This window comes from Bufo bufo, chromosome 2 (assembly GCF_905171765.1).
Source record: "Bufo bufo chromosome 2, aBufBuf1.1, whole genome shotgun sequence".
NCBI classification, from domain to species: Eukaryota; Metazoa; Chordata; class Amphibia; order Anura; family Bufonidae; genus Bufo; species Bufo bufo.
This window is the reverse complement of record NC_053390.1, coordinates 3,392,782-3,406,776: the sequence shown is the minus strand read 5'-3', so window position 1 is coordinate 3,406,776 and position 13,995 is coordinate 3,392,782. Positions and strand designations below refer to the sequence as shown.

General features: G+C 46.5%; 1 protein-coding gene across 2 annotated transcripts in view; it reads left to right on the top strand.

The window, feature by feature from the left end:
- The window catches only part of CD72 (CD72 molecule), a 149,839-nt gene extending 141,234 nt beyond the window's left edge, over nucleotides 1-8,605 (top strand). For both annotated transcript variants that reach the window (XM_040420699.1, XM_040420698.1), the window contains one exon: nucleotides 8,115-8,605. In XM_040420699.1, coding sequence (XP_040276633.1) covers nucleotides 8,115-8,304 — 190 coding nt within the window. In that variant the 3' untranslated portion in view covers nucleotides 8,305-8,605. The remainder of the gene's footprint in view (nucleotides 1-8,114) is intronic.
- The last annotated feature ends 5,390 nt before the right edge of the window (nucleotides 8,606-13,995 follow it).

Genomic DNA, 13,995 nt, shown 5'->3' with positions numbered 1-13,995 from the left:
CTGATTCAAGCTGATAGAAGAGCAACGTTGGCTGAAATAACCGCTCGTTACAACCGAGGTATGCAGCAAAGCATTTGTGAAGCCACAACACGCACAACCTTGAGGCGGATGGGCTACAACAGCAGAAGACCCCACCGGGGACCACTCATCTCCACTACAGATAGGAAAAAGAGGCTACAATTTGCACGAGCTCACCAAAATTGGACTGTTGAAGACTGGAAAAATGTTGCCTGGTCTGATGAGTCTCGATTTCTGTTGAGACATTCAAATGGTAGAGTCCGAATTTGGGGTAAACAGAATGAGAACATGTATCCATCCTCTGATGGCTACTTCCAGCAGGATAATGCACCATGTCACAAAGCTACAATCATTTCACATTGGTTTCTTGAACATGACAATGAGTTCACTGGACTACAATGGCCCCACAGTCACCAGATCTCAACCCAATAGAGCATCTTTGGGATGTGGTGGAACGGGAGCTTCGTGCCCTTGATGTGCATCCCTCAAATCTCCATCAACTGCAAGATGCTATCCTATCAATATGGGCCAACATTTCTAAAGAATGCTATCAGCACCTTGTGGAATCAATGCCACTCTGAATTAAGGCCGTTCTGAAGGCAAAAGGGGGTCCAACACCGTATTAGTATGGTGGTCCTAATAATTCTTTAGGTGAGTGTATATATCACTGCTAACCCCCCGGTACATTATAGAAGCCTCATACATACAGTATATATAGTGTTATATCTGACAGTATATACCACACCTGGTACTATATATATATATATACACTCACCTAAAGAATTATTCGGAACACCTGTTCTATTTCTCATTAATGCAATTCTCTAGTCAACCAATCACATGGCAGTTGCTTCGATGCATTTAGGGGGGTGCTCCTGGTCAAGACAATCTCCTTAACTCCAAACTGAATGTCAGAATGGGAAAGAAAGGTGATTTAAGCCATTTTGAGCGTGGCATGGTTGTTGGTGCCAGACGGGCCGGTCTGAGTATTTCACAATCTGCTCAGTTACTGGGATTTTCACGCACAACCATTTCTAGGGTTTACAAAGAATGGTGTGAAAAGGGAAAAACATCCAGTATGCGGCAGTCCTGTGGGCGAAAATGCCTTGTGGATGCTAGAGGTCAGAGGAGAATGGGCCGACTGATTCAAGCTGATAGAAGAGCAGCGTTGACTGAAATAACCACTCGTTACAACCGAGGTCTGCAGCAAAGCATTTGTGAAGCCACAACACGCACAACCTTGAGGCGGATGGGCTACAACAGCAGAAGACCCCACCGGGTACCACTCATCTCCACTACAAATAGGAAAAAGAGGCTACAATTGGCACGAGCTCACCAAAATTGGACTGTTGAAGACTGGAAAAATGTTGCCTGGTCTGATGAGTCTCGATTTCTGTTGAGACATTCAAATGGTAGAGTCGGAATTTGGGGTAAACAGAATGAGAACATGTCTCCATCCTCTGATGGCTACTTCCAGCAGGATAATGCACCATGTCACAAAGCTACAATCATCTCACATTGGTTTCTTGAACATGACAATGAGTTCACTGTACTAAAATGGCCCCACAGTCACCAGATCTCAACCCAATAGAGCATCTTTGGGATGTGGTGGAACGGGAGCTTCGTGCCCTGGATGTGCATCCCTCAAATCTCCATCAACTGCTAGATGCTATCCTATCAATATGGGCCAACATTTCTAAAGAATGCTATCAGCACCTTGTGGAATCAATGCCACGTAGAATTAAGGCAGTTCTGAAGGCAAAAGGGGGTCCAACAACGTATTAGTATGGGGGGCACTAATAATTCTTTAGGTGAGTGTATATATCACTGCTAACCCCCCGGTACATTATAGAAGCCTCATACATACAGTATATATAGTGTTATATCTGACAGTATATACCACACCTGGTACTATATATATACTGTATATAGTACCAGGTGTGGTATATACTGTCAGATATAACACTATATATACTGTATGTATGAGGCTTCTATATTGTACCGGGGGGTGAGCAGTGATATATATATATATAGTACCAGGTGTGATATGTACTATTACTGTTCACCACCCCAATACATCATAGGAGCCTCATACATAGAGTAAATATAGTGTTATACCTAACAGTATATATTATACCTGGTTCTATATATATATATAGTGCTGATGCCAATTTACTGCCCCTAGTAATATTACTGACAGTGCGCCTGTCCCTGACTGTCCATATGAGTGTTAGTTATGGTGTCCCTGCCCCCGAGCTTCCCCTAATAATATTACTGACAGTGCACCTGACCCTGACTGTCCATATGAGTGTTAGTTATGGTGTCCCTGCCCCCGAGCTTCCCCTAATAATATTACTGACAGTGCGCCTGACCCTTACTGTCCATATGAGTGTTAGTGATGGTGTCCCTGCCCCCGAGCTTCCCCCAATAATATTACTGACAGTGCGCCTGACCCTTACAGTTCATATAAGTGTTAGTGATGGTGTCCCTGCCCCCGAGCTTCCCCTAATAATATTACTGACAGTGCGCCTGACCCTTACTGTCCATATGAGTGTTAGTTATGGTGTCCCTGCCCCCAAGATTCCCCCTAATAATATTACTGAGAGTGCGCCTGTCCCTTACTGTCCATATGAGTGTTAGTTATGGTGTCCCTACCCCCGAGCTTCCCCTAATAATATTACTGACAGTGCGCCTGACCCTGACTGTCCATATGAGTGTTAGTTATGGTGTCCCTGCCCCCGAGCTTCCCCTAATAATATTACTGACAGTGCGCCTGACCCTGACTGTCCATATGAGTGTTAGTTATGGTGTCCCTGCCCCCGAGCTTCCCCTAATAATATTACTGACAGTGCGCCTGACCCTTACTGTCCATATGAGTGTTAGTTATGGTGTCCCTGCCCCCAAGCTTCCCCTAATAATATTACTGACAGTGCGCCTGACCCTGACTGTCCATATGAGTGTTAGTTATGGTGTCCCTGCCCCCGAGCTTCCCCTAATAATATTACTGACAGTGCGCCTGACCCTTACTGTCCATATGAGCGTTAGTTATGGTGTCCCTGCCCCCAAGATTCCCCCTAATAATATTACTGAGAGTGCGCCTGTCCCTGACTGTCCATATGAGTGTTAGTTATGGTGTCCCTGCCCCCGAGCTTCCCCCTAATAATATTACTGAGAGTGCGCCTGTCCCTGACTGTCCATATGAGTGTTAGTGATGGTGTCCCTGCCCCCGAGCTTCCCCCTAATAATATTACTGACATTGCGTCTGTCCCTGACTGTCCATATAGGTGTTAGTGATGGTATCCCTGCCCCCGAGATTCCCCCTAATAATATTACTGACAGTGTGCCTGCCACTTACTGTCCATATAGGTGTTAGTGATGGTATCCCTGCCCCCGAGATTCCCCCTAATAATATTACTGACAGTGTGCCTGCCACTATAGGTGTTAGTGATGGTGTCCCTGCCACGGAGCTTCTCCCTAACAATATTACTGACAGTGCACCTGTCCCAGACTGTTCTTATTAGTGTTAGTGATGGTGTCCCTGCCCCTGAGCTTCCCCCTAATAATGTTACTGACAGTGCGCCTGTCCCTGACTGTCCATATGAGTGTTAGTGATGGTTTCTCTAACCCCGAGCTTCCCCCTAATAATATTACTGACAGTGCGCCTGCCACTTACTGTCCATATAGGTGTTAGTGATGGTGTCCCTGCCACGGAGCTTCTCCCTAACAATATTACTGACAGTGCACCTGTCCCTGACTGTCCATATGAGTGTTAGTGATGGTGTCCCTGCCTCCGAGCTTCCCCCTAATAATATTACTGACAGTGCACCTGTCCCAGACTGTTCTTATTAGTGTTAGTGATGGTGTCCCTGCCCCTGAGATTTCCCCTAATAATGTTACTGACAGTGCGCCTGACCCTGACTGTCCATATGAGTGTTAGTGATGGTTTCTCTAACCCCGAGCTTCCCCCTAATAATATTACTGACAGTGCGCCTGCCACTTACTGTCCATATAGGTGTTAGTGATGGTGTCCCTGCCTCCGAGCTTCCCCCTAATAATATTACTGACATTGCGTCTGTCCCTTACTGTCCATATAGGTGTTAGTGATGGTATCCCTGCCCCCGAGATTCCCCCTAATAATATTACTGACAGTGTGCCTGCCACTTACTGTCCATATAGGTGTTAGTGATGGTGTCCCTGCCACGGAGCTTCTCCCTAACAATATTACTGACAGTGCACCTGTCCCTGACTGTTCTTATTAGTGTTAGTGATGGTGTCCCTGCCCCTGAGCTTCCCCCTAATAATGTTACTGACAGTGCACCTGACCCTTACTGTCCATATAAGTGTTAGTGATGGTGTCCCTGCCCCTGAGATTTCCCCTAATAATGTTACTGACAGTGCACCTGTCCCTTACTGTGCATATTAGTGTTAGTTATGGTGTCCCTGCCCCTGAGATTTCCCCTAATAATGTTACTGACAGTGCGCCTGACCCTTACTGTCCATATTAGTGTTAGTGATGGTGTTTCTAACCCCGAGCTTCCCCCTAATAATATTACTGATAGTGCGCCTGCCACTTACTGTCCATATAGGTGTTAGTGATGGTGTCCCTGCCACGGAGCTTCTCCCTAACAATATTACTGACAGTGCACCTGTCCCAGACTGTTCTTATTAGTGTTAGTGATGGTGTCCCTGCCCCCGAGCTTCCCCCTAATAATGTTACTGACAGTGCGCCTGACACTTACTGTCCATATAGGTGTTAGTGATGGTGTCCCTGCCCCTGAGATTTCCCCTAATAATATTACCGACAGTGCACCTGTCCTTGACTATCCTTATGAGTGTTAATGATGGTGTCCCTTCCCCTGAGCTTCCCCCTAATAATATTACTGACAGTGCGCCTGACCCTTACTGTCCATATTAGTGTTATTGATGGTGTCCCTGCCCCCGAGCTTTCCCCTGATATTACTGACAGTGCGCCTGACCCTTACTGTCCATGAGTGTTAGTGAGGGTGGCCCTGCCCCGAGCTTCCCCCTAATAATATTTCTTACAGTGCACCTGTCCCTGACTTTTCATATGAGTATTAGTGATTGTGTCTCTGCCCCCGAGCTTCCCCCTAATAATATTACTGACAGTGCACCTGTCTCTGACTGTCCATATGAGTATTAGTGATGGTGTCCCTGCCCCCGAGCTTCCCCCTAATAATATTACTGACAGTGCGCCTGTCCCTGACTGTCCATATGAGTATTAGTGATGGTGTCTCTGCCCCCGAGCTTCCCCCTAATAATATTACTGACAGTGCGCCTGACCCTTACTGTTTATATGAGTTTTAGTGATGGTGTCCCTGCCATGGAGCTTCCCCCTAATAATATTACTGACAGTGCGCCTGTCCCTGACTTTTCATATGAGTATTAGTGATGGTGTCTCTGCCCCCGAGCTTCCCCTAATAATATTACTGATAGTGCGCCTGCCACTTACTGTCCATATAGGTGTTAGTGATGGTGTCCCTGCCACGGAGCTTCTCCCTAACAATATTACTGACAGTGCACCTGTCCCAGACTGTTCTTATTAGTGTTAGTGATGGTGTCCCTGCCCCCGAGCTTCCCCCTAATAATGTTACTGACAGTGCGCCTGACACTTACTGTCCATATAGGTGTTAGTGATGGTGTCCCTGCCCCTGAGATTTCCCCTAATAATATTACCGACAGTGCACCTGTCCTTGACTATCCTTATGAGTGTTAATGATGGTGTCCCTTCCCCTGAGCTTCCCCCTAATAATATTACTGACAGTGCGCCTGACCCTTACTGTCCATATTAGTGTTATTGATGGTGTCCCTGCCCCCGAGCTTTCCCCTGATATTACTGACAGTGCGCCTGACCCTTACTGTCCATGAGTGTTAGTGAGGGTGGCCCTGCCCCGAGCTTCCCCCTAATAATATTTCTTACAGTGCACCTGTCCCTGACTTTTCATATGAGTATTAGTGATTGTGTCTCTGCCCCCGAGCTTCCCCCTAATAATATTACTGACAGTGCACCTGTCTCTGACTGTCCATATGAGTATTAGTGATGGTGTCCCTGCCCCCGAGCTTCCCCCTAATAATATTACTGACAGTGCGCCTGACCCTTACTGTTCATATGAGTTTTAGTGATGGTGTCCCTGCCATGGAGCTTCCCCCTAATAATATTACTGACAGTGCGCCTGTCCCTGACTTTTCATATGAGTATTAGTGATGGTGTCTCTGCCCCCGAGCTTCCCCCTAATAATATTACTGACAGTGTGCCTGTCCCTGACTGTCCATATGAGTATTAGTGATGGTGTCCCTGTCCCCGAGCTTCCCCCTAATAATATTACTGACAGTGCGCCTGTCCCTGACTGTTCATATGATTGTTAGTGATGGTGTCCCTGCCCCCGAGCTTTCCCCTGATATTACTGACAGTGCGCCTGTCCCTGACTGTTCATATGAGTGTTAGTGATGGTGTCCCTGCCCCCGAGCTTCCCCCTAATAATATTACTGACAGTGCGCCTGTCCCTGACTGTCCATATGATTGTTAGTGAGGGTGGCCCTGCCCCCGAGCTTCCCCCTAATAATATTACTGACAGTGTGCCTGTCCCTGACTGTCCATATGAGTATTAGTGATGGTGTCCCTGTCCCCGAGCTTCCCCCTAATAATATTACTGACAGTGCGCCTGTCCCTGACTGTTCATATGATTGTTAGTGATGGTGTCCCTGCCCCCGAGCTTTCCCCTGATATTACTGACAGTGCGCCTGTCCCTGACTGTTCATATGAGTGTTAGTGATGGTGTCCCTGCCCCCGAGCTTCCCCCTAATAATATTACTGACAGTGCGCCTGTCACTGACTGTCCATATGATTGTTAGTGAGGGTGGCCCTGCCCCCGAGCTTCCCCCTAATAATATTACTGACAGTGCGCCTGACCCTGACTGTCCATATGAGTATTAGTGATGGTGTCTCTGCCCCCGAGCTTCCCCCTAATAATGTTACTGACAGTGCGCCTGTCCCTGACTGTCCATATGATTGTTAGTGAGGGTGTCCCTGCCCCCGAGCTTCCCCCTAGGAATATTACTGACAGTGCGCCTGACCCTGACTGTCCATATGAGTATTAGTGATGGTGTTCCTGCCCCCGAGCTTCCCCCTAATAATATTACTGACAGTGCGCCTGTCCCTGAGTGTTAGTGATGGTGTCTCTGCCTCCAAACTTCCCCCTAATAATATTACTGACAGTGCGCCTGACCCTGACTGTCCATATGATTGTTAGTGATGGTGTTCCTGCCCCCGAGCTTCCCCCTAATAATATTACTGACAGTGCGCCTGACCCTGACTGTCCATATGATTGTTAGTGATGGTGTTCCTGCCCCCGAGCTTCCCCCTAATAATATTACTGACAGTGCGCCTGACCCTGACTGTCCATATGATTGTTAGTGATGGTGTTCCTGCCCCCGAGCTTCCCCCTAATAATATTACTGACAGTGCGCCTGACCCTGACTGTCCATATGATTGTTAGTGATGGTGTTCCTGCCCCCGAGCTTCCCCCTAATAATATTACTGACAGTGCGCCTGACCCTGACTGTCCATATGATTGTTAGTGATGGTGTTACTGCCCCAAGCTTCCCCCTAATAATATTACTGACAGTGCGCCTGACCCTGACTGTCCATATGATTGTTAGTGATGGTGTTACTGCCCCAAGATTCCCCCTAATAATATTACTGACAGTGCGCCTGTCTCTGACTGTCCATGACCCCAAACCCTCAGCTGCCCTCTAGTAATGATCTTGAGTGCACCCGTCCCTGACTGTAGGTATACAACTACTGATTTCAGCGTTTACATAGTAAAAAGTGATATCTGGAGACAGATCTGCAGCCAAATGGAAACTTTCCATAATGATAATCTGCAAGGTGTGAACTATGTGAAAATAGTTCTCTTGTATCTTGTGTTTGAAAGTGGCCGGAAGCGAGCGTCCTCTCCTGCGTTAGACCTGTGTCATGTTGTGCTCCACTGCATGGGAGGCAGAGGTGGGCACTGCCTGGAGCTGGGTTTATCATGGTGTCTTCTCTCTTCTATTTCTATGTTTGTCCCCTCACACAGAAAAGATTTCCAGGAGAGAAACAGCCATTTGTGCGTGAAAGCAAGTCCCCGGCTGGACCTGGCGCCGTGCAGAACTAAGCTGCCCTGGATCTGTGAAATGAGGGCCAAGAGATGCAGCTCCAAGGCTGAGGCGGTGCGCTGTCTGTGGGAGAAGATTGGGGCATTCGGACAGGATCGCCAGGAGCTATAATTCTCTGATAATATACATAATAAGTATGTGCCCCCATCCTGATGTCTCCTATCACTCCTATGCTGCCAGGGGCCTAACTAAAGGCTCCTGATGGAAAACTTCAACTTGGGCCATCTGCACCACCCCAACTGCAGCCCTTCCATACCTCGGGGTCTCTTAAGTGACACCTCGAGGCAGCAGAGAGCTTCATGACTAGAGTCCTAAATGGTGAAGGGGAATCATCCTCAAGACATAGGTTTTGACCTCTTTTTCCTCCCAAAGGGCATAACTATGAGACAACTTTTCGAACATAAGACCAATTAAAAATAAAAATGGGATATTGTGTTAAGCAGTGCTGTTTAGCTAGGTATAAGTGTTACTCAGGGAAGAGGTAGTAACTGCTTGTTAGCTATGCAATACTAGGTGTAGGCAGCCATTCTGGACATGTGCTTTCTCTGTTAATGTTATATTCCATGTCCTTTGTGGGACTATTAAAGGATCATCTTATCTTATCGCACTTAGTAAATATTTTCATCACTTAGCCTGCTTAAAGGGAACCTGTCACCGGGATTTTGGGTATAGAGCTGAGGACATGGGCTGCTAGATGGCCGCTAGCACATCCGCAATACCCAGTCCCCATAGCTGCTCTGTGTGCTTTTATTGTGGGGAAAAAACTATTTGCTCCATATGCAAATTACCCTGAGATGAGTCCTGTCCCCGACTCCTCTCACCTACAGGACTCATCTCACCTACAGGACCCATCTCACCTACAGGACCCATCTCACCTACAGGACCCATCTCACCTACAGGACCCATCTCACCTACAGGACCCATCTCACCTACAGGACCCATCTCACCTACAGGACTCATCTCACCTACAGGACCCATCTCACCTACAGGACCCATCTCACCTACAGGACTCATCTCAGGGTAATTTGCATATGGAGCAAATAGTTTTTTCCCCACAATAAAAGCACACAGAGCAGCTATGGGGACTGGGTATTGCGGATGTGCTAGTGGCCATCTAGCAGCCCATGTCCTCAGCTCTATACCCAAAATCCCGGTGACAGGTTCCCTTTAAGCCTATTTATTCTCAAATCGTCAAATTCCCTATAGTTTGGCCCCTGCATCTTGTGACTTTGATGTTTTTGTCTTACAGGAGTATTATTATTATTTTTATAAGGATGGCCTATCCTCAGGAAAGACCATCACTATCTGATCGACGGGGGTCAAATCTCCTGAGCCAGGCAATCAGCCTTTTTAGTGTGGCTTTGGCGTTGGAGGTTTGCGACAGAACCACACAGCTGTGTCCACTGTGTCATGGATGGAGCTTGTACCAGTCCGCACAGTGGGTGGAACTGTGGAACTTCGGACCCCCACTGATCAGATAGTGGAATTCTATCAACCCCCAACATCCATCCCCCATGACTGCCTCTGTCAGTCATATATAGCATAGATACAGGCATGTCTCACACATGGAGGCACTTCTGTGTCTTCATATATGGAAATCTACAGATCTAGGATGTACCCACACAGAACTGCCATCCCTCGTCTACCAATAGACTGTGTGTCAGGAGTGTTGGCTCTTTACATGACCTTATCTTATAGCACATCACATCCAACCACGTGATTGCTGTCACCTAATAAAAACATCTGAAATGTTGCTCCTTTCTAATCTGCCTTTACTTTCTGGACGTATTCTCTTCCACACTGTGGTCTTGAGGAGATTATTGGGGGGGGGGGGGGGGTGCTTGTTTAGAGTTGGCCTCTAGACATGCTTCTTCTGTGCCCTCTCCGGAGAAAGCAGAGTGAATCTGAAGGAAGCTGCTCAGGGACCTCGTCCTCCTGTGGATCTGGAATATGTCCACTAGTGTTCTCCATGGAGCGGCTTGATCGTGAGGTGAAATTGTGTCAGTGAAGTTGTAGTTGGTGGCGACGCCTGTAATCGACTTGTTTAACGTCCTCTGCTATTGTCTTACAGCCGGAATGTACCATTATTGGCAACATGAAGTGGTATGTCCCGATTAGCTGTGCGTGATCGCAGATCGCAGCCCTCACATCCTGTTCTAGAGGGATCTGGTCCTGAGGAAGGTGGAGGACAGAGCAGCTCCTGTGACATATTGTGGGCCTGTAGTGTCCGCACAGCGTGCCAGCATTCACACCCAGCTTATTCCAGGGCCGTCTAAGAGGGAGAAGGCTTGACTTAACAGGACTGAGACTAAACTATGGAAAGAAAAGATGATTGTGACTAAATTGTGCACTGGCCAGATGTTGGGAGTTGATTTTTCCTGGGAAGCTCAAAACCAAGACAGGTAACCCCCTGGTAGCACTAGGAGAGGACCGACTGGAGAGACCGTGTGCCACCATCGTGCCTTGTGGATCTGTATTCTGATCAGAACTCTGTGTCTGCTTCATCAATATGACTCCCTGACTTCATTCTGCACCAACTTCAAGGGCACTGCACAAAAGATCATCCAGGAGAGGTACATCTATAGCTATTCAAGAAATGTGTGTCCACCTCCCTCGGTGACAAGGTTTCCCCGTTCAGTCCTGCACGGATCTGGAGTCGGTCCAGGCTCCTGAATATGATCAAGAAGAAATGGAATGGAGGATCCAGCAAATAAATTCCAATATCGCTTTATTTCTTCATTTAAAATAGATTTACATTACTGCATAAAATCCATTTCCTTTCCGTCTGACGCGTTTCGACCTACGAGGTCTTAGTCATAGAAAACTGAAACAATCAAGGTTGTATATATGGATCGAGATCTGAGAAGAGGACAGGGCCTCTATAAATGTACTCATGTGTTGAAATCAAGACCCGGCGACTTCAGATTCTGAATCTGAAAATGAAGCAGATGTTTCACACACAACCAACCTGTTTTGGGAATCCCAAACCACAAAAACGGAGGAGAGCAGGGTGGAAACAAAGAAACGCAAAACATGTGATTACGGGCCCACAGCAGAAGAGGGAATAAATCAAGCTTCTCCCTTGCAGGTGAGAATCTGGTTATCAATTATCAGCTGAGCAAACAAAAGTACTGAGCTACGGATTGGACTTTTCACCAACGCACACACCGGATCTCTTTGGGACCATTAAGGACATTAATACATTCAGAAGACATTTCTTCATTTCGGAAAAGATATTCTTTCTTCTACAAACAATGAATATCACAATTTGGAGTCTAACGAACAGATCTCATTATTAACATTGCAAGATTTGAGCAACAAGGAAGATTGTCAAATGCATAATATGAACCAAGCCCTTGCTTTCCAGACTCCTAATCGTGTCTTCTACCCAATACAATCTGGGGTGGAGGCCATGGATAGATTTCAGTCTATCATGGTGAGAGCATTAAGGGCGTTGTATACTCCTTTTCAGGGGCATCTTTCCCATCACAACCTCACATCCCCCAAATGCAAAGCTATCAAAGAATTACAAGCCGACTCTGTCTTTACTATCAAAATGGCGGATAAAGGGGGCTCTGTGGTTGTGATGGATTCTCAGTGATATATTGACCAGATCAATAGTATGTTAGACAATCAAACCATATATGAGAAATCATCAGGAAACCCAATAGATAAAATCCAGAAATCTGTGCTGCACATTGGGCGTCATGAGCCAAAAAGAAAAGGATTTCATCTACGAGGATCATCCAAGAACAGCATTTCTTTATGGTTTTTCCTCCTCCTCTGAGAATTTCAGTTCCAAGAATAATTTCTTACAGCGAACACCTAGGCTCTTGGTTGGACAGTCTGCTCCGCTAGTTAGTAGAACACCAGGCTATTTGAAAGATACCAGAGAAGTTTTAAGCAATCTGTATGATATGAAATGGAACGATGATCAGCTATTTACAGTTGTGTTCCAAATTATTCAACCCCCAATGCTGTAAAGGGTTTTAGGGAATTTAGTGTACATTTGTAATTGTGTTCAGAATGAAATCTTACAAGGACTTTTTAAAGAACCAAATGCAACTAAAATGACATCAATTGTTTTTGTAATACAGAATTAAATGTTTTTTTTGTGATTTCTTCATTGACACAATTATTCAACCCCTTAAAGACTACCACTCTTAAGAACAGAGGTTCATTCAAGTGTTTTCGATCAGGTATTGAAAACACCTGTGGATGTCAAGGAGCAGCAATCAAGCATAATAAGCACCAATTAGGCCGATGTAAAAGGACTGTGATACTCAGCTCCTTCTAGACATTTACTGGGGTGTTTACAAACATGGTAAAGTCAAGAGAATGGTCCAGGAAGACAAGAGAAGAAGTGATTTCTCTTTACAGGAAGGGCAATGGCTATAAGAAGATTGCAAAGATGTTAAACATACCAAGAGACACCATAGGAAGCATCATTCGCAAATTCACGGCAAAGGGCACTGTTGAAACGCTACCTGGTCGTGGCAGAAAGAAGACGCTGACTTCGACTGCTGTGCGCTACCTGAAGCGCAAAGTGGAGAAAAGTCCCCGTGTGACTGCTGAGGAACTGAAGAAAGATCTGTCAGATGTGGGCACTGAAGTCTCAGCTCAGACAATAAGGCGCACACTGCGTAATGAAGGCCTCCATGCCAGAACTCCCAGGCGCACCCCCTTGGTGTCTCCAAAGAATAAGAAGAGTCGACTGCAGTATGCCAAAAGTCATGTGGACAAACCACAAAAGTGTTCTGTGGACTGATGAAACAAAATTAGAACTGTTTGGGCCCATGGGTCAACGCTATGTTTGGAGGAGGAAGAACAAGGCCTATGAAGAAAAGAACACCTTGCCTACTGTGAAGCATGGTGGGGGGTCAATCATGCTTTGGGGCTGTTTTGCTTCTACAGGTACAGGGAAGCTTCAGCGTGTGCAAGGTACCATGAATTCTCTTCAGTACCAGGAGATATTGGATGAAAATGTGATGCAGTCCGTCACAAACCTGAGGCTTGGGAGACGTTGGACCTTTCAACAGGACAATGATCCCAAGCATACCACCAAGTCCACTAGAGCATGGCTGCAGATTAAAGGCTGGAACATTTTGAAGTGGCCATCGCAGTCACCAGACTTAAATCTGATTGAGAACCTCTGGTGGGACTTAAAGAAAGCAGTTGCAGCGCGCAAGCCTAAGAATGTGACTGAACTGGAGGCTTTTGCCCATGAAGAATGGGCGAAGATACCCATAGATCGCTGCAAGACACTTGTGTCAAGCTATGCTTCACGTTTAAAAGCTGTTATAACTGGAAAAGGAGGTTGTACTAAGTACTAAGATTGAATGTCACTTGGGGGTTGAATAAAACTGATAATGATGTGAGCACAGAAAAGACATTTGTGGTTATTTCATTATAAATGTTATGTTATATTTGTGGGAGGAGCTGAGCGAGGAACAGAATAGGCATGCCTACGTACTATCCCGACCTAACTGGCTGGAGTGTGCCCGGCGCCAGTGACGAGGTAAGGCCTGAATAAGTGGGCAAAAAGAGAACTGGCACGTTGCAAGGTATGAAGCATTTATTGAAGCATTGTGTGACCTATAATGCCAAAGAACAAAAGGCTCTGGAGATCTCAGCCCGTGGATTCGGAATGTACCCCGCGAAGCAGGACGACCGCCAACGACCCACCCTGCAAATGACGTGCGCCGGTACCCGATGACTAAATGCTGCAGAAGCGGCCCCCATACGAAAGGAGTGCCCGGATATCGTGCTAGGGTTGTACCCCAATCCTGCGGCTAGGGTGCG